The sequence below is a fragment of the Gavialis gangeticus genome, unplaced genomic scaffold (genome assembly GCF_001723915.1).
Source record: "Gavialis gangeticus isolate Ggan-Ray unplaced genomic scaffold, GavGan_comp1, whole genome shotgun sequence".
Lineage (NCBI taxonomy): Eukaryota > Metazoa > Chordata > Crocodylia > Gavialidae > Gavialis > Gavialis gangeticus.
The window spans coordinates 62,324,186-62,350,157 of NW_017729032.1; the positions used below are offsets into that span (position 1 = coordinate 62,324,186).

The following is a 25,972-nucleotide window of genomic DNA, read 5'->3' on the forward strand; positions in this document are numbered from 1 at the left end:
GGCTGTACTAGGTTTGATCAGTGAGAAGAACAAAGCTGCTCAACTGATGCAGATGGAACAGAAAAATGTGCTTCTGGATTATCAATTTGCTCTTAAGAGAAACTGCATTACACAAAATTGAAAGAAGCAACATGTTTTCACTACTCATTACAGCATGCACCTGCAAGTTGCTTTTCAGCTGAAGACAGGCGTTCTGGATACTAACTACCCACCTCTGGCTTAAATCCAGAGGCTAAATAAGAGAAGGTGCAAGGTAAAGAAAGTGCCACATTATGTTTAGAAAGATCCATTCAATATTTCACCCCAACTCCCATAGAAGGAATCTGATTGATGACATCCCATGTTATGATGGCACTAGCTCTGCTGTGAGGCTGATCCGCAGCACTTCAATGTACGTTCTTGGAGAGGAGCAGCAGAAACTGAGTGAATCCTTGAAAAAATGTAAAAGTACAGCCAGCATAGACTCATATGTTTGCTTTGAGCAGAAAGAGGAAGACAGGGCCTGGATGTACTCTAAGACCCAAGACTGCTTAAAATACTTACAGGACCTCTTAGCCCTGAGGAAAAAATACCTTGCCAGCATCAATGACTTGAAGTCTATGAATGCAACAAATAAAATTTCTCCTGTGTCTACAAAATCCTCCAAAACAGGGAAAAACCCACCACCACCTTCTTCCAAACAATCTTCTAAGGTAGGGACCTCAGCATGAGAAACTTTTGCTATTTGCCTTAACAGTATCATGCATGGATGCATGGTTTTTTTGATTTTCCATTTCAGCATTCTTTACAGATTGCCTTACACCGTTTGAAATATTGTTTAGAGAATTATTTATTACATGTCACCAATCATACAAGAGTGAGCAAAGAGAATTGGATTAGATAGTGCCTGATGAATTAGCTTTGATTTTCTTTACATCATAGATATAGCCAGCTGCAATAAATTATAGTTCAATAGGAACAACTGAATTCAGTGCTGCCTGAGCATATACAGGAAATACTATGTCATCATTTAGGATTATTGGCCAGAATCTGATGATAGTGCATGAACTTCGAAAAACGAATCTTCTGATGTCTATAAGAGACAGGTGTCATATTTTTCTGATCATAATTAGCCATGTTAGATTTTTTATATATTTTGAAATTATTATTTGCATTATAAGAAAGAGCCATACAAATCAAGTGATTTATAGACAGCCAGGGAGAACAGAAAATTGGTTATAATTAATTACATGTAGAGGCAGGGCTGGAAAAGTCTTTTTTAGTGGAAAACAGATATACTTTCATAGACTAAACTGATGGATGCATTTCTTTTCACTTCTCAGTTCTACTACAGTCATTCTGGACAGACAAGCAAATTAAACAGTGTTAAAAGGGAGAGGGTTAGAGTTACCATGCACTGGTGTCCCACAGTAATGCTTTCATGCATGTTCTCCTATCCTATGGTAAATGAAAGCTAAACCAGGGCACATCAGTCCTGAATGAAATAGGGCTAAATTATTGTGGTTTAGCTTTCACTTATTGTGAGAAAGAAGTGGGCACACAAAACAGTTACTGCAGAGCAGCTGATGCAAGGTAAGACTCCCTCCCCTTCTCTTAACTCAGAACAACTTGTTCATCTGTTCACGCCCTGTGTGATCTTGAATGAGTGGCTTTATTGTACCTTCATTACTCGGGAGTAAACTGGGGATGATAACACTTCCATTCTGCAAAGGAATGTTATGAGGACAACCCCCCCCCATAAGTAGAAGGTGCTTAACCTAGTAATGAACTACGTAAGCACTTAAAGAACTAGGGATTCCTGGAGGAGGAGGAGATTGAAACACAATGTGTATTTATAGATCCAATATAAGCAATGTGGAGGATAGCTAGATTCATGTGAATACTTATAAAAAAATGGTGGTCGGGGGTGTGTGTATGTGTGTAAATGTAAGAAAGAGGAGGGAGTATGAATATTTGTGAAATCCATAAAAAGATAACGTTGTTCCCAAAATGATCATAGACCACCTAGTACTTCATGGTTCTCTACCATGGGTATTTGTAGCTGTTACAGACTGGAGAGTTCAGTAAACTAGGAGATTATTGGAGATTTTATATCAGTCTCTGCTTTGAAATTATTGACAGAACATTATATAATTGAACAACCTTGATCTTCACTGATCAGGCAGACAGAATATTCTTAACACTAGTTTCAAGCAGTGGGTATGAGTCCCACTGTCAACTCATGGGGCCTGGTGAATATTGATCCTCAGTGCTCCTTTCTCTTGAAAATTGCTATTTATTAATATATTGGCTGCTGCTTTGAAAGAAGACAACAAAAAATCTTCAGCTTACTGTAATTACATGGCAGATGAATGTTGATAGACCAGCTTTTAAACTAGAACCATCTCCAAATGCTTTAATAAAATAAAGAAGCATGGATTGTGGTTTTTCATTTCAGTTGCATTTGTACATTGTATGCATCTGAACTGTTTTATTCATCCAGTCACATGGAAGCCTCAATGCACCTGGGATACAGAGCTCCCAGAAGCAGACGGTCTGTCTGAAGGGATGTTGTGCTAATGTAGCATGATCACAATCCCTGCTTTGACAATTGATTCACAACTGGTCAGTGCAGCCCCCAAACCAAAGGGATGGTGAAATTTAAAGGTCACAGGGTTGAATCATTGCATCCTTTAGGGAGCTCCTACTAGCAGTGCCATGACCATGCTTAGATGTCCAGCTACGACAGAAGTCCTGTGGGAGGGTGCTGCTGCCAGTACTGTTTACCTATCCTGAAGGACCAATCCTTTCAGGGACGTAGTTATTTCTGATGGCACCCAGGGGTTGCAAATTGAGCTCATGGCATTGAATGAAATATCCTAGGCACAGCGATCATATGTTTTAATGCTCCATGGACCTAATGGCCACTCTGGCTAACGGGATTTTTTCACTTTCTTTCAATGTGCTTTGGATCAGGGTTTATATCTGTATCATATTTGGTACACTGATGTTCAGTAAATAACGCTAGGATATTAGAGAGATTTGCAAATAAGTGATTATTCAGTGAGAGGGAAAGACCTGAAGAGATAGGCTGAAATACAGGAATGCAACTGTCACTATCAAATCAGGAGCCAAAAGACAAACTTGCTTATATAGATATGTAGCCTAAGATTTTAAGGTATGGCCTGCTGATGGTGAGGGAGCTGGCATCTCCACATCCTACCAGCAGTGGCTACAGCAGTGTGCTGATAGCTGCCCCCAGCCAAGGTTGGGGAGCTAAGGGCAGCTGAGCTTGATGTGAGCCACATCACTCCCATGTTTGCTGTTGACTATAGAAGCTGGTATGCCTAATAAGCTGCTAGGCTCTGTTGGAACTTTAACCTGCCCCGAGGAGTTAGGGTTGTTTCCTTTTTTGATTCATGGGAGATTTACAGGTCACCAGGTCATTTACATGTCGTTGCTATTAGTGTGGTTATTCTGCATTTATACTTGGGTTTCAGAACAGGTTTTGACCAAGAAAGTGAGAAAAAGCAGTGGTAAAGGATGCAAAAATTACTGATTACTGTAGGTAAGGGAATACACCTTACAAATATAAAGCCTGCATAAACTCCTTCTGTCCCTGGAGTGTTGCTATATACAACCGAAAATTCTTCTTAACAATAATACTAAAAGTTGAACTTTGGTGTAACAAATAATTGAATCTCAATGGCTAGCACTATGTCATCTGATTATAGCCGACTAGCTCTTGTGTATGAATAGCCTTGATTCTTTCTGAAGTGCTAACTCTATCAGCCTCCTGCTCATAAACAGATAATATATGACATCAGCAGGATATGCTGCACACTGAGTCATTCTCACCAACACAAAAGGTAGAGTCACAGCTCCATAGCACTGGCTTAAAGGAAAAAAAATGGTTCTCAAGGGATCAGGAAGTGGCCCAGAATACCTAGGTTATTTGTCTACTTTTTAAATGGTACTTTTATCAGCAGATCACAGGATCATTTTTAAATACAAGGCCACATTGATTTGTACTTCTCTACCTGTTTCCGTTCAATGGAAATTCAGTTCTTTTCCTTCCAGACACCTACATAATTTAGGGAATTTTGATTGAGATCCAGATCCCGAAGTCAGAACTGGGTATAAAACAGATTATTTGAGCCAAAACTGGGATTCTGAAACTTGGCTCAGCATGGCACAGTGGTGGCTCCATACTGCTGCCAGTGGCACAAGCTTTCCCTAAGATGAGGGAAAAAATTGTAGCCCTTAGAAAGAATATCCTGTGGGACTCAATAAACTCTCAGTACTCTCATTGCAAGTAATAGGAGTTTAGACACCCAAATCAGTGCTGAGCACCTAGATTAATTTTTTGATCTGGCCCAAAGACCTCAGCTCCTACTTGGTAACAAAATAGGTGGATAGATTTTCAGGCGTCAGTGTATTGGGGGTTGAACTCCTCTAGGAATTGTGGCCAAAATGGTCACACTGTATCAGGTATTGGCCCCCTGGGACCAAAAGACCCAACCTGCTGGACAATTGAACCATTTTCTTGCTACCAACTCTGAATAACCTGTATGTCCAAATAAAATTTTCAGCTGTTTGAAATCCAGATACAGGTCTTGCAATTTGAGCCCTCCTCTGCTTGGCATAGTATGATTACTGAGAAATAGTTCTGCCATGTTCTTAGCATGCTTTTCTCCCCACCCATCTGTTCAATAGATATCACTGGAAGGAAAAGTCCCACAGCCCAATTCAGATGTAAAAGAAGCAATAGCTTACTTCGACTCGATTATTGCAGAACTGGATACAGAGAGACGGCGGAAAATTCCTGCAACAAACCTCCCAAACGTGGATGTTGACTTTGATGGTGAAGTCTATATACTTCATTTAATTCATGATTAGTAAGGGGCTGGTGGGGAAATGTAGGTCTATGAGGGAGAGGTGTTATGTTTGTTCTCTGCACAGAAGTGAATTTCACCCTCCAAATTTTACACCCAGTTGTCCTGGCTATAAAGCTTTTATAATTTTAGGCATGTTTTCCCCTTTCCACATTCATAAATGATTGTCTGTTTATTCCCCTCAAGCTTACAAAACAAAAATTCACCTACAGACTAAAATAAAGTATAGAAAGAAAGTTGGAAACCAAAATTCATATTGCTGAAGAAGTTAAAAACAGACATCAGAACTGGAAACTATTATGGACCCTGGCATAGGTTATTTAGCATTTTGACCAGACAGGACTTCACTGGCATCCTTCTTTCTGAATGAATATCTGAACATTAGCATTCATTGGAAAGCTGTATTAACTACAGACTATCTTCTGTCTTTCAGTTGCTACCAGCACTAGCGAACACAGTTTACATTCAAACTGGATTCTTCGTGCTCGGAGACATTCACAGGATACCTCACAAACAGCAAAAGGAACAAACCAGGCTCAAACAAACAGTCAGAGAACCACCACTGGCTCCAGAAAGAGACTGGAAAGACATCCAATGTACTTACCCAAAGCAGTGGAGGGAGCATTCAACACTTTAAAATTTAAACCTAAAGCACGTAAAAAGGAATAGCTCTAGCTGGAAGATTGCTATACGAAATAATGTGTAATATTTATCTCTTTTTAAAAACTGTGCCCCACCATGTACACAATAGTAGTGGCAAATGAGTATGCATTCACTGAAGGTTCTTTATGCTGTATGTATTTTAAGCCATGGTTATTCCAGGTTTGGACTGACATCAGAGTTTAGCTCATTGAGTTCACTGTGCCTAACAATACTGCTTTATCACCAGAGGAAAAGAACCCCTTCAGCTTGGCAAGCATTTTTCAGTGTTGTTATTGGAAGCAATGATTCAAAGATTGCCTGGTGCAGTAATTTTTCTTCACTCTACTACTGCAAAGTAGATCTGTTAATATGTGGTGAGCTTGTGCATCAGTAATTCCAATTACAGTGAAATGAATTTTCCTCATCTTTGCATGTGAAAACTTAGTATGTGCCATCACCAGTCCCATGACCTGAGATCATGAAGTGGCACTAGTAAGAGGATGTGGTAAAGGAAGAAATTGCTGCAGTGAGAGCAGCCTGCATTTTGTGACATTTTGTTCCTACCATGTGCTAGGGAAAAAAAAATCAAGTAGTTCCTATATGTAGCTTTCTGAAGAAAGTTATTTTCTTGTTGGACACTGCATGTGAAGATTTTGTGCAGTTCTTTTCATATGGCTACAAACAAAGTGTTTGTTTATTTTACTACCCAGATGCAGACTAAGTCTTATTTAAATGCTGGAATCTGAAATATTCATATGTTCTGTTACTAATGTTTAACATCAGTGAGCTGAGGCATTTTTGAATCAGTCAGGCATAGACTGTTCTCTAATGGGAGGCGAAGGGTGGAAGGAAACTACTAAGGAATCTTAAGGAACCCAAGCACATCATCATTAGGTTTCATCTGTTATCTGGATTTCTGCATAGTATTTCAATGCTTTCGTTCAAATGTAAACATCCTAAACAACATATTACAGAGGTGCTCCAAAGGAGGTGCTTTTGCCTTAGAGGTGCAGTATGCGCTCTATGCCAGAGGTTATCAACCTCAACACACATGAGACATCCCTCAATAGATTTGAGGCACCCCTTGGAAAATGTCTGTTCTTAGTTTTCACTTGTTTTTTCGACTACAGAAAAATAATAGAGCAGTTCTTCTGTTGAAAAGAACTCAGAATGACCACAACAGGTCAGAATGGTTTTAACACTATGTATTCCTATTTGAAATTTCCAGCATCATCCTGTGAACCATGTCGGCGCATGTAACAGTGCTAACATTGCATACTGTGGCACCCTTGAAATGATCTCATGGCACGCCAAGGTGCCACAACACCCTGGTTGAGAATCCCTGCTCTGTGCATACTGCGTGGTATTTGGAACTGTTCATGCACACAGCATGCCTATTTCCCTAATGTGCAGTGAGCAAATTAAGAACTATGCTGATGCACTAACCTCCTGCTGCATTGGCCTGTCAGAATAGGTAGCTCTCTTTGAGTCCCTAAAATGTGTTGGAGAGAGACCTTTGTGCTTCACTGTCTTTTCTTTTAATTGGCCTTCAAGCAATACGGATCTACAGTGCAAGGCTTATAGCAAATGAAACAGGAGACAACTCCATTTTAACTGTCCATCTACTCAATTTGTTGATACTTCCTGCTTCTATGTTCAGCAGTTTTTCTACCAAAGGACTTGGATCCCTATCCAGTGGCAAAGACCACTGAATTCATCAGTCTGTGGCATTGTGGCCTTCATGAGCATCATGCATTCTACACAGTGGTATATGACAGGTGACAAGGAGATCTGCATTTCTGTGCTTCTTGACCGAGTTACTTGACCAGTATCTGACAATGAGTAAACATACCTCACTCAAATCTTATTGATTTAGGATGCTTTACTTCACCAGATAGCAGAGTACTGATGGACACAAATTCAGCTGTTCACTGTTGACATCTACTGATTGTCTACCGTTTGTCTTCCTAGTGATGTTCATGAACAGGGTTTTGCTTCTGTAACACTTCAGTCTTATCTGTTCTTCCTTCACACTCAGTCTAAACTGTAGCTCCGCCTGATCTATCTACATAAACCCAGCCAACAGCAACAAGAAAGTCTGGTGTCATGCTGGAACATTGCATTAATGGATAACTTTGCTCTCCTTTTACTGCTGCTCCTCATGGTCAAACAGCTTTCCCCACGCTCTTGCTAATGGCAGCCAGTGCTGGCAGCCAACTTTCTGCCTCCCATCTGTTGGCCCTGTCCACTCTGTGTGAAGATTAAAAATGCTTCAGTATGCCTCCAAGTTTGGGCATGGACAAACATACCTCTCAGCCACTTTAAAAGCAAGGGAGGGAGCTGCAGTGTGGGAGCAGGCTGCAGCTGTTACAATCTAGGTGCATCTACATGAGATGGTTACTGCACAATAGACTAATTAGCTGCACAGTAAATGTCATGTATCTAGATGTGTGTCCCTATTAAGCCGGAGTAAACTAATTCACTCCGCAGTAGGGTAGTACTTGTAAATACTATCTGCAGCAGTAAAAAACTCAGCACTACACCCGTAGATGCTGACATAGCTGGCTGGGGCATGAGGGTGCTTCAGTAATGGGGCCGCCTGCCGGCTAGTCCCATGCTGAAGCGTTCTTGTGCCCTAGCCAGCCCCCCTGCAGCACATTGAGCTGTGGGGGGAAGCAGCCTTGGGCTGGCAGGCTGACCCCCCAGGCCCCATGCAAGCTGAGGCTGCTCCAACCCACCTCAACCTGCTCTAATTCTGGGAGGGCACCTGGGAGCAATAAACTTCCCTCTCATTAGGGTGAGAAGTGAAGTCATTTTGACAACCTGTGGCACCTTGGGAAACCCTGACACAGGTGTGTCTCTGGGGCCATTTCACAGGTTTTTGACCACTTTCTACAGTGTGTAAAGGGACTCAAATGTTCTGAAAACCTGGTCCATAACCTTTTTGAAGAACAGTAATTGAATTATATAATAATTGAACATGACAGACAGTGTTCTCCCATGCCAGTGCAACACAATCTCTGTTGTGATGTATGTGTACTTGGGTTTTAGAAAGAAAAATGTTTCTAAATTTTTCAGACTTTTTGTCTTTATTTTCTTCACCTTTACTTGTACTCATGGCAGATCAGCTACTGCATAGGGAAATAAACTAAACAAGAAAGCAGTTTCCCTAAACAATTCCATTCCCAAACACCCTTTTTAAATGCACACATGTTTTTAAATAGGCCTAAATTGCCTATTTACATATTCAGAGCACAAAATCAGTTATCTGGCTGTCTAGGGAGATGCAGGAGGCAGCTGACTGTTGGGAGTGCAGGATCAGGTTTTGGAGATTACTGCACATATTATGGAAGACTTATTCCAGTAAAAGCAGCTCCGCACCACAGTACCACTGCTGAGAAGTAGTGTCACTGCAGAGTTGGTCGGTGTGTTCTCTCAGTCACAACCCTGAGACCTGATGGACCTCATTTTGCTCTTTCTAGACCATATTGACTCTACAGAGGTATTCACAAGGCAACTCTAAGACACTGTGTCAGCATTCAATAGGCTCAGATTAAAACCTGGGATAGATTTCCTGGAGTTTCTTCTTTCATTGTTTCAAAGTTCCATTTCATTGCAAAAGCCAGGGCACCACAAGTTCATTGCATTAGTGTCACTGTTGAACACTAGTACAATGGGGATTCAGTGTATTTTCTCTCTCTCATACACGCCCAGTTGCTTGTATGAAATAGGAGATACTGTATAATAATGAGTAAGTAAATTTAGAGAGATGACGTTTTCCAAAGTTTTCATGCCCTGTAGGATTTAAACTCACTTTGTTTATATTATCATTCTGAATTGGACAACTTTGGCAGAGGCAGAAGACGTATAGACGCTGGGTGTCTAATGGAAACTTGGCAGCTGGACAAGATGTCCACTCTGGTTTAAATCTTTCAGTGTTGTAGCTTTATAATTAAGGCAGAAGGTGTCAGCACAGACATAGGGAAAGCACTGTAAGTAGAAGCCTGATGTAACGCACAAGAAAGATATACATTTATCTATTAAGTGAATGGGACACATTAAAAAGGAAAAGGTTTTCCACTGACACCACCACTCAACTTTAAAAGAACATAATAGTGACCAGTACATACTATCACTTCAAAAGCAGCTTCATTTACTGTAGCTGGGAGGAATACTAGATTTGGCTCAGCAAGCCCATAGTTGTTCTGTTTCTGCAATGGACCATGCAGAAAGGGTTATTATCCTCAGAAGGACTTTAGTGTTACTACCAAGAATTGCTGTGCCTTAGGTGTCTTGCTGCCTGGTTGAATCCTCATCCCTAATCCTGGGGTCTAGGTTCTCTGTATAATACATAGGGATAGCTGAGAGCAGTGTCCATAATGGTCAGTATATATAACAGGGAGCACCTGAAGATATGTCATTGAAATGCTGAGAAGAAAGAAGAAGTAAAGAAGTGTGCCTTAAGTACTGTTCTTCTTCAGCTGCTGGAAGGCACTTCCCTCCACTTGCAGTTCAGAGCCCCAAACCCTGTCCTGGAGTTAGACACTTAGGCCAACCCTTTCTCACAAAACACAGCTATAAGGAGAAGCCCCTTTTAGTTTGGTGCTTAAAGCACTTCCTCAGAGGGAGCTCAAGCTCTGTGGAAAAACAAAAATCAGGATAACACATGGTGAAATTCCCCTACCTGTGCAAAGCTCAAGAGGCCCACCTCAGACAGCAAGGGATTGGGGTTCCTATTCACTATTCCCACAGACATGTCTCCAACCTATAAAAGAAGGAGGCAGAAATAAAAGAGAGAGCATATGCCCAAGAAAAGCAAGAAATTAATATGACAGGGAGGGTGAGGGGGATGGGGAGAAGAAGGGAAAACACTGAGAATTCATGAAATTGAAGCTCACAGTTTAAGTTTCCTCACTGTGCTCCATGATGAATGTTCTTTTTCAAGGATATTATATTTATATAATAAAGAAGAGCAACATGCAAGCATTTACCTATAATAAGGAAAAAGAGGACTAAAAAAGTAGTTCATGTGTGCAACATGGCTGAGTTAGTTGCCAGAGTAACCATAAGATAGACGATTTCTTCTGTGACACTAGATTTAAATCTTCATTGTTGTATCAGTATTAGTGTTGTTTGCATTCGATCCTAAGTTTTTGTTTGCCTTTTCTTTCCTCTATCTGTAATTGGTTTGTCCAGTTTAGCCAGTCCATTTTGTTGCCAGTTCCTTTCTCCTTAGTTGTTCATTTTGCTCAGTTGACAAGCTCCCGTGGTGTGAGCTTCGTCAGTGGAGTTACTCCTGACTTATATCAAGTATAGTATGAACGGCCTCTGGTAAAATAACGTTTTGTTCCAAAACATTATTGAGGGCAGCTTAACAGATATACCCTCTGTTGCTTCATGCTTCTACATTGGCCATATAATAAATGATGAGCAGGGGGTGGGACTAGATGACCTCCTGAAGTCCCTTCCAACCCTAATTTTCTATGATTCTATAAATTGTCCAGAAATTAAGATCTATTAATTTCTTGCATGGTGGGAAGTCTTATTAGTATTCCATTAACAGTAATTCTGTTGTTATTGTCTCACTGCCCAATAGTTTTAAACACACTTCTATTGTGTAATTTTAAACTACACTTCTATTTTTATTCATAAAACAAAACCAACCAAATAAAAAACCTTGACAGATGGTTTTTGAACCCAAAAACTTGCTTAAAAATTGTTCTCCAATTATTTAAGTTGGTCTAATAAAAGGTATCAGATTCACCCAAAGAACCTTGTCTGCCTATGTAGACCAACACAGCTACAGCCTACACCCCTGTAAATAAAAAACCTTGAATTTAAGGCTAGATTAGATTTTAATCAGTTAGGCATGTCTCAGGAATAATAATCAATTATCTTGTCACTTGACTTGTAAGTGACAAGATAACCCATTAGAGGTGCTTTAAAACCAAAAGGCAGACAAGGTTCTTTGGGCAAATCTGGTATCTTTTATTAGACCATCTCAAATAGTTGGAAAAATTCTTCTTTGCAAGCTTTCGGGTACAAAAACCCTTTGTCAGGCTAATAAAAGATATCAGATTTATCCAAAGAACCTTGTCTGCCTGTCCTTAGACCAACATGGCCACAACCTATAACATTAAAACCAAAAAGAATATTAGGAAATAAAAAGTTAAGTTCAATTGCTTTCTTTAAAGAGACAATGAAGGGTGACTAGGACTTTTCTGATGGGTCTGCGGTCATTGTTTTGGACATGGCTGCATAGCCTGGACAGACAGAAATAACTGTACTGATGAGAGGACTCCTGTCAAAATCTTTGACTATGGATGCTATCGATTGACCTGACTGCATAGCAGCTCTTGTAGATTTCCAGAATGGAGCTACAACTGTTGCTTGGCCACAAGGTGGCACTTGATGCCTAACAATTGTGCTCATCTCATGTTTCTACCATCAGCAAAAGGAGAAAATGAAAGGGAAATGTGTTTTGCTCTACTTCAATCAACAGAACGTCAGAGAGTGTGCATGTATATTATTGACTTGTAGTGTCCTTCATTCATAAACATTTGTTTTGAATTTCCAATTTGCTCCTGTTCTTTAAATGAACTTCTTTGTTCTTCCTTTTCAAATGAATAACCATGTTACCACAGGAGACACTGAGACATCAGTGAATCATGTTTGACCACTGATCTCTGGCTTTGCTTGGAAGCAGTTTGGACATAAGTGTCCTTACATGAAAAAAAAAATATTCCTAGGAAGGGAGAGCTGGACTAAATACCATTTGAACAAAGAATTTGAATACTTAAGAACTGAATGTCAAGATCAGCCTGAGCCGCAAGGTTCAGACTTGGGTCTGAAATCCCCCAAAGTCTAGAAGATTCAAGATCCAGCGTTTGGCCAAACATAGCTTGTTGATAAAGAGCAGACATGTCCATCAGATTTAAAGACATACTTCCCCCAATTGTCATTTATGTCTAAGATTTCAGCCTCATCTTGATTCTGTTATATTTGAAGAATGATGTTCAGGTCAACAAAACAAATGGATTACTATTGCCTGTAAACAGTGTGTTGTGAGAAATAGCAAAAGGAGAAGGTGGCTGTAGTATTTACAAGACTTGCGTCACATTTGTACCAGTGATATGATCTATCACATTCTTACCCCCATCTGGCATCACTTCTCTTGCAGGGCTAGTTTTTGTCCCCAGTCACAATCCTGTAAATCTGGAGTAATTTAATTGTAGTGAAGGAGCAGAATGGTAAAATGCAGTTACTCAGAATTACAGCCAAGAGCGCAGAAGCTGAATATACTGGGGCTAGATTTTCAGTGGCATTTAGGTGCCTAGCAGGATTTTCAAGAGGCACCTAACATATTTGCACAGGTAGGTGCCCAACTCCCATTATTGTCAACAAGAGTTAGGTACTTAACCTAGGGTGTTGTTACATTTTACAGTTCACAAGCTGGAAAGCTAGGGGGTGGCTAGGAGCTACCTAGGCTGCCATGTGGCTGCCTGGTTCTGCAGCAAGTACCCACTCGCCCTACCCCAACTGCACAGCTCCCTGGCTCTCCCTGCTCCCCCTTCTCCTGCCCCATGGCTCTGTGGCTCTCCCCAGCTCTTCTCTCCTTACCCCCTGGCCCCTCACTCCTTAGATCTCTGTCACACTAGGACAACAGATTCTGGATGACAGATTGTCCATGTGGGGAGAATGGGAACAGTGCATCCTGGGATACTGGAGGACAGCAAATTTCTGGTATTGCTCTGTGGAGCAGTCTGATGTTACTGCAACATGAGCTGACTAACACCACCTGGAGGCATAACTTTGAGACATCAGAGGGCACTTAGCTTGTTTATTCCTGCCTTACTGTGTGGACACTCCTATCTTAAAAGCATTAAACACATGAGAAAGATAATGTCTAACAAACTCTTACTTGATACTTACTGGGATTTTCAGTTGTGTCTGTCTACCCCTTTCAGCGTTCATTTGAAAACCAGGCCAAGTTGAGACAACTCTATTTATATAAATGGGACTGGACTTCAAAAGAGTTTGGATTTAGCCTGGACCTTCTGGGTGCCTATATACATGCTCTGCCATGTTCTAATTGGAAGGTGTTGGAGCAGTAACTGAGTCTGCTCCATGCTGCGTTCTAATTCGAACACTCTAGCATTTCTGGAGTGTGACATGTATAAGCCCCTGCAGATTTCAAAATGGCTGCTGGGGTGCTTTATCTAAAGTTTGTCACACAGCATCCTGTGGCCATTTTTAAACACACAGAGGCTTAATACATGTGACGCTGTGGCATTTTAATTAGCATGACTCTCTGGGAAGTACTCTAGTTAAAATGTACCCCCCCACCCCCCTGAGTATGTGAATAGGATCCTTCTGTTTTGGGAATTGTTAATGTCAGTTGTGAGAGCCTGTAAAAACCTATCCAGGAGCTTGGCAAGATTTCCATTCTCATTGAACAAAGCTCCTGCCAATGCTAATACTAGTGTTCCCTCAAAAGGTGGGCACCAAGAATAGTATTAAAAGTAACATTGCTATTCCAAATGCAGTGGCTATGACATTCTCAGAAAAACTTTAGGGTACAGCTATTCACCACACTTGCAATTATCTTCATCTGCTAGAGGATGTGTGTATGAGAGAGAATGGCATTTTCCATGGACATTTTGTTGTGGTAACCACCTCACTCATCAGTTTCCTCGTGGTAATAGATCAAACTTGTTATTATGCACCCAAGTAAGATTACAGAGACCAGATTCTGATCTCTCTGAAATTAGTGGAAGTCTGGAGTCCTCCCTTAACATGAAGATGCTACAGAAAACAAAAAGGCAAGAAGAAAAAAATACATTTAGAGATAGATACTAGGATACAGAGAGACTGAAAAAATTGCCTTCCTGGGCACTGCTGCCCTTAGCTGTTACATTGTACTTAGATATTGTGGTGTGAGACATTATTAAAGTGCATAAGACATATAAATAGCTTTCAATCCCTTTTGTCACTCCTTTAAGTTCTGTCCAGATAAACTCCCTGAATCTGTGTATTTGGATGCCAAGTGCATTGTATTCACAACTGATGCATCAGAGCATGAAAACACTGGATTTCTACTTTGTACTAAAAATCACTTTCTTCTCCTATTATCTCTGTACTTGACCTCTTTAGCTCTGATGTTAAAGCTTTGCTTGGCAAGGATACGTTGAATAGTAAGTTGTTAGTTTCTTAATTCTCGGTGGATGTCTTTGTTCTCTGTGCAATGGGCTCCAGACATTACAAATTGATGCATTAAAAAAAATCTCAGTGTTGGTAACAAAACATCAACAAGCATAGGCAACTCAGACAATCCAGAACAACCCAGAGCACCTGCCCACACAATCTGAGAGCAGACAGTACTACCATGGTAAGCTTCTTTCAGCATTGCTGTTTTAGGGAAACATATGCAGTGAAAGAACACATTTTTTTAATTCACTAGCCAGTTTCATAAGTCAGATGTAAATACCAATTATGCTGTGGTTTTTCCTAACAAAACAGTTGCCTTTCAGTCAAGTCTTCAGCTTGATGCAAGATCCATCAGTTTCCTTCTTTGATCTGTCTATATTTTAGCCATATGCATTCCAAAAAGAGTTCACTTAACTGGCAACAATTTTTTGTAAACATCTTTAATTACATATTGGCCTTAACATTTCATTAATATGTTTTCTCTGTGGAAACCAGGACCACTGATATGCAAAGAACAAGTATCCATAGGTTCTGCATGAGGGTTGGAATGAGCGGAGCTATTAAACAAACAAACTTACAGGAAATGAGTAAAAATATAATTGTTTCCTTAAAGAGGCCATCGTGTCATTTTACTTAATTAGCTTATTAAGAGCTCTACTTTTGTTCATGTTCCATTAGGCATAACATGTTAATTTTTTCCCCCTCTTTAGTATGGTTTTATCAATACCTGCCTGAAATCTCTTGTTATAGAGAAATTTGGAGACAAGACCTGGGAAAAACTCAAGTAAGTTTTAAATCCTTTAGAAGAAAAGCATTCATATGAGAGTTGGGATTTTCATAATGAAACCAAGGATGATTTAGATTTGACTGTGTCCTGTTGAACATTCAGGCCACAGAGCTTTATATTTCACAATTATAATTAATTATAAGCAGAGCGCGCCAAATTCTGTGCTGAGTTACATCCTCATTGAACTTAAGGGAGTTGTGCTCAGTGTAAATCAGCAGACAGCCTAGGAGAGGCAAGTTTATCCCAAGTGTAATTTAGTAAAGTCAGTGGAGTTCTACAGGAGATGAATTCATCCTTGCAATTAATAATGTTTTTAGTTTATGCCACCTTCACATTCCCCCTCTGCTGTTTCATTTGTTGCATGTTGCAAAATATCAAATTCCAAGCACTTTAAATGGAAACTTCAGAGCTGGATTGATACATATTTGGTTAAGGAGTTGTACATGGCTACAATAAGCCACAAATGTCTGGGGGTTGTTGGATTTTTCACAGACCCATCTCTATTGTATGGAGGAAGCAGTAGAGAGTAGAGGAAACCTTAAGTAGTACAGCTGACCCTGGCTAGAAAGGAGAACCAGAGCTCCTTGAAGCTAACAGACATTTCTGTGCCTCTTTGATGCTACACATCTCCCAAGATGTAGCAGCTGTTTGGGGAATTAGGACTATGGGCATACCTACACCATCTCTGTGCTGAGTCTGTGAGCATCACTGTATAGCACCCTCTACCCACTCGCTCCTGGTTTCTATGCCCAATCTGGAAAATTGCTACTTTAGAGTGGCACGAAGTAGTCAAGAGCTACGCTTAGACTCTCTTGTCTCTGATGTGCTTGCTGATAGTTACAGCTAGTCCACGTTGCCTAATTTGCAAAATTTACTGCATATTGGTGGGTGGTACAGGATCTGGTTTGTGGGTGGTATGTGCGTCTTATATACAGGGCATATCTACCCAGTCTCTGGACTGTGTGGGTGATATAGAGCCCAACCTTCTCCCACAATTATATGAATAGGGAAAAATTCCATAAGGGAATTTCTCATGCAATTTGCTTCCCCAGAGCCCTATACCATTGAAAGGAAGGACAACTTTGCTAACAGACAGCAAAGAATGCATTTATAATAAAGGAAATAACCTTGCAAGCTTTTCAGGTTATTGTTAACAGAGTCCATTGATATTTTGGAACTTCTGAATTCTAGTAACAAATGCCATAGAAATGCCAATAAGTATGGAAAAATGAAGAGTGTGAACTCTCATTTGTAATCTCTAGAACAACAGATTTGGTGTCTATTCAATGTTTTTCATGTCATGCAGTTCCAGTCCCTGGAAAACAACTTGCATGTCAACCTGAAGTGCTGCGTGCCCTGATAATTAATATAAAGACTAAACACAGACAGATGGCAAAATAAACTCAGTAAGATGGGTGTAAAGCTGGAGTGATTTTCACCAGTGTAACTGGGAGCAGAAGCTGAGCCAAAACATATAGAGAGCTCTCAGTGCAGTTTGAGCCATCACAGTTTGCACAAAAGATCCAAGAATCATGTTCTTGGCTTCTCATGCCTGTATATCAAGCAGAGTGTACAGTGACATTTGCAGAGTGTTTTTGGCTGTCTTCAGCACATACACATGCTTATGTTGGGCCTCACATTTATTTCTGTCTGACTCTGGCAACTCTTTTAAGCTGAGCTGATAGTAGTTTTGTCTTTCAGATGTTCACTTACATTGTTATCTGCAACTATGCCAGAAACACCCAACTTATTAAGACCATGCTCCAACTCTCTTCTGCTCGGCTCCCAAACAGTTTTGTCCTATATAGAATGCCTGTGAAACCAACAGACATTTCCTACACAGTGGTTTACTGTAACTAGAACAGAGGAGAAAAACTTCATTAGGGACATGCTTAAAATTAGAATAGGAAGGAATTAGCAACATCACATGTGATAAAAATAGAAAGAACAGCAGAAACCTGAAAGGACTTTGGGGCAGGACCTGTGACTGTTTTGCATAGGGCTGATCACATTGATAATGCTCACAGAGTAACCTATGAAGGTCAGTAATACAAATTAGACCAACCCCTGTTGATGTGGCTGAGAAGAAACATGCTTGAATACCCAACTAGTTTACGTAGGGAATTGAATCAGATCCCATTTATACCAGCAGCTTTCCCAGAGAGCAAAGATTGGGAAGGTTGAGGCACATGAAAGAGGCTCAAGAGAATTAGGGTCAGTTCCCAGATTTTCCAGAAATATCTATTTTGACCATAGTCAAATCATGTTGGACAGGATTTTCTAGATGTTGCTAACGATCCTGAGTGTTTGGTATGAGGCACCTGATAGTCACCACACCACCCCTTTGGGCCTCACTTGGTATATCCAAAATGCAATAATGTTTAAAAAATATTTGCCTTCATTTTCATGCCAAAATTCCCTGCTTTTAAACTGATTCTGCCCTTCTCACACTTTGTCCATTTAGACCATAAACTCTCCAGGGTAGCAACAGTCCCCTACCCCATATTTGTACAGCTTCTACTATATGTTTGTCCTGTGCTTGGCACACCAAAACCCTGATTTCATTCAGTGCCCCTAGATGCAATATAAATAATTCCAAATAATGCAACAGCCACACAGCTGTTTTTAAATGGTTGTCATCTACTGCATCCTGCCCAGTTTTCTAAGGCAGAGAATCCAGGAATTGTTCCCCAACATGGCCATATACAGCATGTATAGCTGGCACAGTCCAAAATCCTTTTCCTGAAGGATTAAATACTGGTATGTTCTCCTTCATCACTGACCATCATGTGACTATCTTGGTTTACCTCTCTTTATGTTTTGAAAGATGTGCTTAACTGGGGCTAGCTCAAAGAAACCCTTACCTTGCCTTCTAGATCCTTTCTGCCCCCATTCATACACCTCTCCAGAAAACTCTAGACCTCTGTGCCAAGGAACAACTGGATGCAATTGGGGGATGTTGCTACTTGGAGGAATTACTCATGTAAACATGTGGAGTATTAGAATAAGCTGGGACCTGATCTCCCTAGTCTGGTTTCACTGCACTCAGCTCTATCAGTGGATGGATTGGCTTCAGGCAGTTACCAGACAGAATGGCTTCCCTTCTGTGTTTTCCTAAGTCATAATCTACTGTATTTTTTCAGAACACAGGCAGGGATCCAAGACACCTTCATGACTTATACAGTGTATGATGATGTTATCACCTTCAAGCTGATCCAAGAAGCCTGCAAAACACTAAGTAAGAACAGTTTATTCCTTTACTTATTAAGCACTGACAGCTTAGTGCAATTCAGATGCTGTTTTTATGCCAAGAAGCCAGATGATGGCAGTACCTGGGATCAGAGCAGAGTTGCATCATTCCAGGGGAAGTTGTGGAAGGCTCATGCTGGGGAGACCCAACTTCACTTGGATCTGCTTAGTCTGAGGGAGGAGAAGGAAGGGGCCATCCCCCAGAAGGATGGGGCAGTGCATGCTCTCTCCTTGCCCAGCCAGCTTGGAGATCCAGCCTCTTCCCTGAACTCCCCAGCCAGCAGCCATATCATGGCATTTCATTACAAACCACATTTTTTTCATGAAAAATGCAAAATCATGATTTAAACCAGGTCCTATGTATAGTATAAGCTTTCATAAGCAGATGGATTACTTTCTCAGATGCTGTGAAGGGACCCATGGATGTTAAGTATGTTGTCATTATTATGTCAAGTATGGCCTAGACCAGTGGTCACCAAAGAGTCAATGGGGATCGACCAGTAAATGCCAAAGCACCTTGAAGTCAATCCTGGGCTGCTGGGGCTGAGTGCATGCGTGCATGTCCATGCCACACCCCTCCCCACAAGCCCAGCAGTTCAGTCAGTGGGGGAGGGAAAGAGTGAAGACCCAGGAGGCATGTGCAGCAGGGCTCAGGGTGCAAAGGGCAGCCCACAGTGGCAGCCAGGGTGGGGTGGAGGATGGAGCCACGAGTGGCTCATCCAGGGACATGGGGAGTGGGGGTCATGCAGCCCAGGAAGGCACAGGGGGTGTATGCGCCTGGATCTGTGACCAGGGTGGGCTGGGGCCAGGACAGCGTTGGGCTGTTCCCAGCCAGGCTGCATTCAGGCCAGGTAGCTGTGGTGGCAGTGCTGGGAGCAGGGCCACAGGGGGGCCATAGTCCCCCCAACCCCCACTCCCAGTGCTGCCGCTGAGCACAGTGCAAGCCAGACCTGATGGTAACAGCCTGGTGCGGCCTTCCCCACCCCACCCCTCCCAAAGACATGGGGGCTGGAGGCATGGGAGAGGGTGGGCTGCAGCTGTGGGCTGAAAGGTTGCACCAGGCTGTTCCCTCTAGGCCTGGCCCACGTTGCGCTCTGTGCAGATGGTGGCAATGCTGGGAGTGGGAGGGCTATTCCCCACCCCCCGTGGCCCTGCTCCCAGTATTGCTGCCACAGCTGCCCAGCCAGGAGCAGCCCACAACCTGCCCCACCCCGCAGGCAGATCTGGGGGCATGTGCCCCCCCATGCCCTCCTGGGCTGTGTGCCCCATCTCCCCACACCACCCAGATGAGCTGCTCATAGCTCTGTCCCCCACCCCACACCATCCTGACTGTGCAGGGCCTGTCCCAACCTCACTGCCATGGGAGGGGGGTGCAGATCAAGGCCCTAGTGGTGAAGGAGGGCTAGAGATAGGGCCTCGATCTGCCTTGCCCCACCATGGCCCTTTCCCCTCACCCCTCCACAGACTTACCTACTGGGCACGGGGGGAGGGGGGGCGGTGAGGGGCAGGGGCATAGAACTTTGGTTCCTTTTAAATTTCAAAAGTTATCTCCAACCTAAAAAGGTTGGAGACCACTGGTCTAAACCAAGGGTGTTCAGTCTTTAGCCCACAGGGCAAATCTGGCTCACAGAGCTGTCATCTGGCCTGCAGGGCTCCCCACTTGTCTGGAAACTTGGTGGTAGGGGAGTGATGGCATCACTCCCCTACTGCCAAATCTTCTGACCTGTGGGCAGCCCTGGACCTTACAAGCTGGACCAGGAATGCAGTCCCTGCACATAAGGCCAGGCAGGGGCAGCACTGGGACCCCAGTGGGAGGGAGTGGTACCTGGCCCCCAGGACCCAATCCCAATGTGCAGAGGGCAGGGGGGTGGCACTGGATCTCCAGGACCCAATCCTGGCATGTGGAAGGTTGGGAGGGGGCAGTGCCAGGCCTCCAGTATCCAATCTCAGCAAACTAGGGGATGAGGGAGTGGTATCAGGCCTCAGGGTCCAATCTGTGTCACTCATTTGGCACCTGGAGCCACTGGTCTAAATCAAGACTATGAAGTCTTATCCTATTACCTGGATTAATTTTTATAAACCCACCGAGGGACATAGGGCTAACTGCTTTGTTTTTCTCTCTTTGCCTCTCTCAGCAGTGTCCCCCACCCTTTTTTCTTCCCCCTTTGTACTCTAATCACTGCTTTCTGTTCCTGAAGTCCCTTCACAGCAACTGATGAAGCAAGCCCTCTATTTACAAAAGCTTTTACTATACATCTCTAAATTAGTCTATAAATGTTAAAATCTACCCTGCCTCTTGCTATGTCTAGAGCTGGGCCCATCTCAGGACATACCCCTCTAATTTTAGGGGTGCATCTATACCATGCATTCAGTGTGATGTTCCCCAACCCATCTTACCTGCCCCCTACTGCTTGCAAACACCATGCTTGGAAACACGGCAGTGAAACTAATCTAGGGAATGCCATTTCCCCAGTGACCACTCTTGAGACCTTGACCTCCAGCATGCCTGAGAGCAACTTCTAGGTATGCCCCAGGGATGGTCTTACTTGGACATTTTGGGGTTTGGAGTGAGAGCAGGTTTTAAGGGAGTAGGGGATGCTGAGGGCGATCCCTACCAGCACACACTGAGAAGGTGGGGTAGACATCCCCTGGATGTCTTTGGAGAGATCCTTCTAAATTTTGAGGGCAACTCTTGGGAAGGATGACTGAGGTAAGAGGTTCATTGGCTTCTGAGCACAAGTTTTGACACTAGGGCCCCTCAAAAACCATGCTCTCAGCATGACTTTATGATGAGATGCAACTTTCACACTAGTATAATCTTTGCAAGCTTTGTGGTTGTGATAAATTGATCTGATGATACATAGTTCTCAGGGCCTTTGAATGGTTGGAGGTGCTCCTACCTGGCAGCCTAATAAACACTCCACTAAATTCCATATAATATGGCTGTTACAGGCAGCCAGATAGGAATATATCTCATTGGTTTGGAGCTTATCTACAGCACCTTCCTACTGAACCTGGGACTACCAGCCTGAAGAATGCTCTACCCACTTGCTCCTGTTCAGTCCAAACCCATTCCAAGAAATGAAACTATGTACCTAGTTTGGAACAGCCCTGAGCATATAACGAGAAGCATGCCTGATATAGGGAAGCAGAATATGGAACTGGAACACATGTGTGCTCAGGACTGCTTTAAAACAGGTATAAGGCCTTATTTGGGAGGCTTTGGGACATGGGGCTTTGGGACTTCAGGCTCCCACTAAACATGTCCCATGAGATTTGGAACATGCTTAGTGTGAGCAAATGTTTAGGGGGCAGAGTACATTTCTTCGTGGCAGCCCCAGTCACAGCACAGAAGCAGCGTAGACATGTAAGACAATATGAGGTTGAATTACATGTAAGAGGTGTCAGGAGAATATTTTTGATCCAACTACTTACTCTGCTGTAGAGAGATGGGAGGAACTCTATTTACTAGCAGCCTGCAAGGGACTACATAATTAACACTGTAAGACACAGAAATACCAAATGAAGGCCTGTTTGGATAGAGGACAACAGGCCTAAATTAAAGGAACTAGACTCCAGGGACCAAGTACTACCTATTACACTGGTCTAAAGGAGGATCCACTCTGCTGAAGTCAACAGAATTCCACTAGTGTAAAAGGGTCTAACATTTTCTATTGGAAGTACAGCTATAGTGGTTACTAGCTAAAATCAGGTAAATTTAGAAACAAAAATAGACATAACTTGGAAAGTTAATCCCCATCAAATTATCCCAGTTTTCAGCATACCACTAGTGTAATTGGAGGGTGAGGGGGGATGACCAGGGCAGGAGCCTCGAGCATGGCCCTTGTTGGGAGGGAGCACGCAGAAACAGTGACCCCCCCAAAGTGGTAGCTGATCACCAGGGATCCTGGTTTTGTCTGATAAGAAAACATCCCTAATTTTTGGATATAAAAAACTAACCCAAAATCTACATTTTCCCACGATATATAATTAGTGGCGTTTCATTTTAATCATAGAAAATGTGGATTTTTGGTTACTTTTTTATGTCTAAAAATTGGGGATATTTTCTTATCAGACAAAACCAGGATCTTTGCTGATTACACTGCTACAATTGGCATAGCAGTGGCCAGTGCTTCCCTGTGTACCCTGGCTGCCCTGGGCACGGAGCTGCACTGCTATGCCTCTGCACGATAGGTTCCATTTGGTCCCTATCCTATTTGGCCACATACCATTCAGCTTTTGAAGTTTTATGATTCATGCCACATGACTTTGATACCATTACACAACCCTGATTTTTACTGTCTCTTTTTGCAGGCGTGTCAGAAGCAACAGTGCTGAAGCTTTTTGGAGAACATTTCTTCACTTTCTGTAAGATGTCAGGGTATGACCGAATGCTACAGACTCTAGGAGGGAATCTAACTGAATTTATTGAGAATCTAGATGCTCTTCATAGTTACCTTGCATTGTCTTACCAGGTACTATTTTCTCTCTCTGTTCCTGAGAATTAATAAGGCTCTTCCACATAACAGTTCTAGTTCAGTGTTGGGTAGGAAGTCCTCTGTCCACCACCCAGGCCTCCTTAAAGAAGAAAACCCATGGAATGTCAGTGGAATTGCTAGCCTGAAGCAACAAGGGGGATTTTACAGATAGATTAAATGCAAGCCAATTCAGAATAATGTCTGTAGTTACCTCTCTGCATGGGAAGGCCATGTGTAGAGTCAATACTCCAGCGTTGCCCTTCCCATACCAACTCTGGTCAGTCCCATTGGAAGAAACCCTTGGAAGTCTAAAAGCAAGATGGGCACTACCTCTTTTTGGGCTTCCCTTCCTACCCTTGAATTTTGTGAGTGAAGTCCCAAGGAGTAAAAACAAAAATGAATGAAACATGATGAAATGAAGCATTCTCTCTTAAAAGTTAGCTTTTTCTTCCCCGTTACAGTTTTCAGTTGTCCTGTATTTGCTGACAGTCATTATCTACCTGAAGTCATCAGTAGGCAACTCCCTCAACTATTTTGAATCAACATCAGTTAGGATGATGGTTGATGTCAGTGAAGCTATGCTGATTTTGTGACCAAGAGATTTTTCCCCATGCAGCTCTAGAGTGAAAGACTATACAGTATGAAAACTTGAGTTTTCCAATCCCTTTTATGTAGGAAATGAATGCGCCATCCTTTCGTGTGGAGAAGAGGACAGATGGGGCAATGTTACTTCACTACTATTCTGACAGGAGGGGCCTGTGTCATATTGTACCAGGTAAAATGCAATATTACCTCATTGTAGGTTCTACTGGCTTCTCAGATGCCCATCATCCAGACATGCTTTTCTTGAAAATTCGACAGAAGGGAAGTCAGCTAACAAGGGCCTCCACTGAGAGGGCTACCATAATGGGTGGGATCTACTACAGAGATTCCTAGGATTTCAGCACTTCTTGGATCACTTTCAAAGCCTTGCTCAACTTTGTTCTTGCATCTCTCACTCTTTTTTTCTTTCTTTCTGAAAAATCAGCTCTTCTCTTCCATTGCTTTCTTCCATGCTCTAGTCTTGTCCTCCTTGAAGACCTTTAAAAACATGCTTCTCCTAAAGGGCCTGAAATATATAGTCCTGTCTACAAGGAAGCATTTACAAAAGGAAGCTAGAATATATACTTTAAAAGTAAGTTAAGAAAATGCCAGGGCCAAGGACATGCTGCAGTCCACTAGATACTTTCTTTCTCACGTTGCTTCTTTTTATACTGTCAATCTAGACTGTAAGATCTTCAGTGAAGGGACTTGTCATCTTATTCACAAAGTGCATAGCTCTTTTGACAATCAGGACTCGTAGTAGAGATGATATCTTGCATTAGACCAACAAGATTTTTGCAAAAAAAATTCTATAATTTATTTTTAAATCTGTATTTTAAAAAATTAAAATTCTAACTTTTTTAAATGTAAATTTTAAGATTTTATCATTTACATTTTTTAAATGATACAATTTTAATTTTTTTGCAAAAATCTTGTTGGTCTAATGAAAGATATCATCTCAACTACTAGTCCTGATTGCCTTTTCCTCTCCACCAATACGATTACAACTTGGATACCTACCTCTTTTGAGGCATATAGAGGAATTCCTTTCCTGATCCACATCAGGTAAACCAGGCCTCAGTTTCCCCTCATTGGCTTAGTAATTTATATGGTTCAGCCACAGGTCAAGCCATAAGGTCCTTCTTTATAGCAAGGGCAGACCTTGACTAAGAGACTTATGAGACTGGAGAGGGTAAAAGACTGGAAAGTATTTTTTGGACTCATTATCACAGAAGAAGTGCCTCCTCCCCTCTCTGAAGCTCCAGACTAAGACTCCTACATAAGAGCAGCTGCACACAACAGGATTCAAGTCAATACCATTTATTTTATCAGAGGCCATTTTAGTCCTGTCCTCACCACTTGAAAACAGCCTGTCAATCCATAAGCAACTTATATCCTTGCTGGAGGCCTGTCCCTCTCTGCCCCCTTTCCTCATCTCCAGTCCTTCCCCCAAGGCCTATCAGTGCAGTGGGTGAGACATTCCAGATCTTGCCTTTTCCTTCATATACCCAGAGTTTACTTAATTTAGCCTTGAACTGTTTCCTAGCCTGCCTTATGTCAGGCCTCTAGTCACACGTTTTCTGGACTGTAAATCCCAGTGTTTCTTTAATTTTCATTCAAATGAGGATTGTGATTTCACTTGGTTTATAGTCTGTGTTAAAGGGCCTGACCAGTATTTTATCACTGAGTCTCAGCTTCTGAAATCAGACGGGGTAGCCTCCTTTCCAGCCAGTACATCTCCAGTACAGGTTGGTGCATCCAAATTGTTTGCTTAATACAGTGGGGATAAATGGGGGAAATAAGGTGAGCTGAGATTCAAGCTTCAGATTTGACTCTGGATTCAAACCTTCCTAGGTCTACAGATGCTGAGAATGAGGATTTTGATCTTGGGCCATCACTAATGAAAGACTACACGCAGTCAGAAAATCATTATCCCTCCCTCTCCGCACCCTTCACCACAGCCCAATCCAGGAAAATTACAATTAAAAGAAAAAAATTGAAACCTTCACTTTGGAAGCAATATCACAGTCACTTGTGCCTCTTTTCTTTGGCAAAATTTCAAGCACACTTAACCCAGTCTTAAACCAACGTAAAAGTGCATCTAATGCAGGACTTTGCACTCACTTTAGAGACTTAGTTTGGAAACATACAAT

General features: G+C 42.1%; 1 protein-coding gene across 1 annotated transcript in view; it reads left to right on the forward strand.

Moving 5' to 3' along the window:
• Positions 1–272: 272 nt before the first annotated feature.
• Positions 273–25,972, forward strand: part of LOC109302242 (guanylate cyclase soluble subunit beta-2-like) — a 60,479-nt gene continuing 34,779 nt past the window's right edge. The window contains exons 1-7 of the mRNA XM_019523804.1: positions 273–692; positions 4,696–4,848; positions 5,308–5,421; positions 15,434–15,507; positions 18,654–18,748; positions 23,074–23,234; positions 23,913–24,012. Of these exons, the coding sequence (XP_019379349.1) occupies positions 273–692; positions 4,696–4,848; positions 5,308–5,421; positions 15,434–15,507; positions 18,654–18,748; positions 23,074–23,234; positions 23,913–24,012 (1,117 nt within the window). The remainder of the gene's footprint in view (positions 693–4,695; positions 4,849–5,307; positions 5,422–15,433; positions 15,508–18,653; positions 18,749–23,073; positions 23,235–23,912; positions 24,013–25,972) is intronic.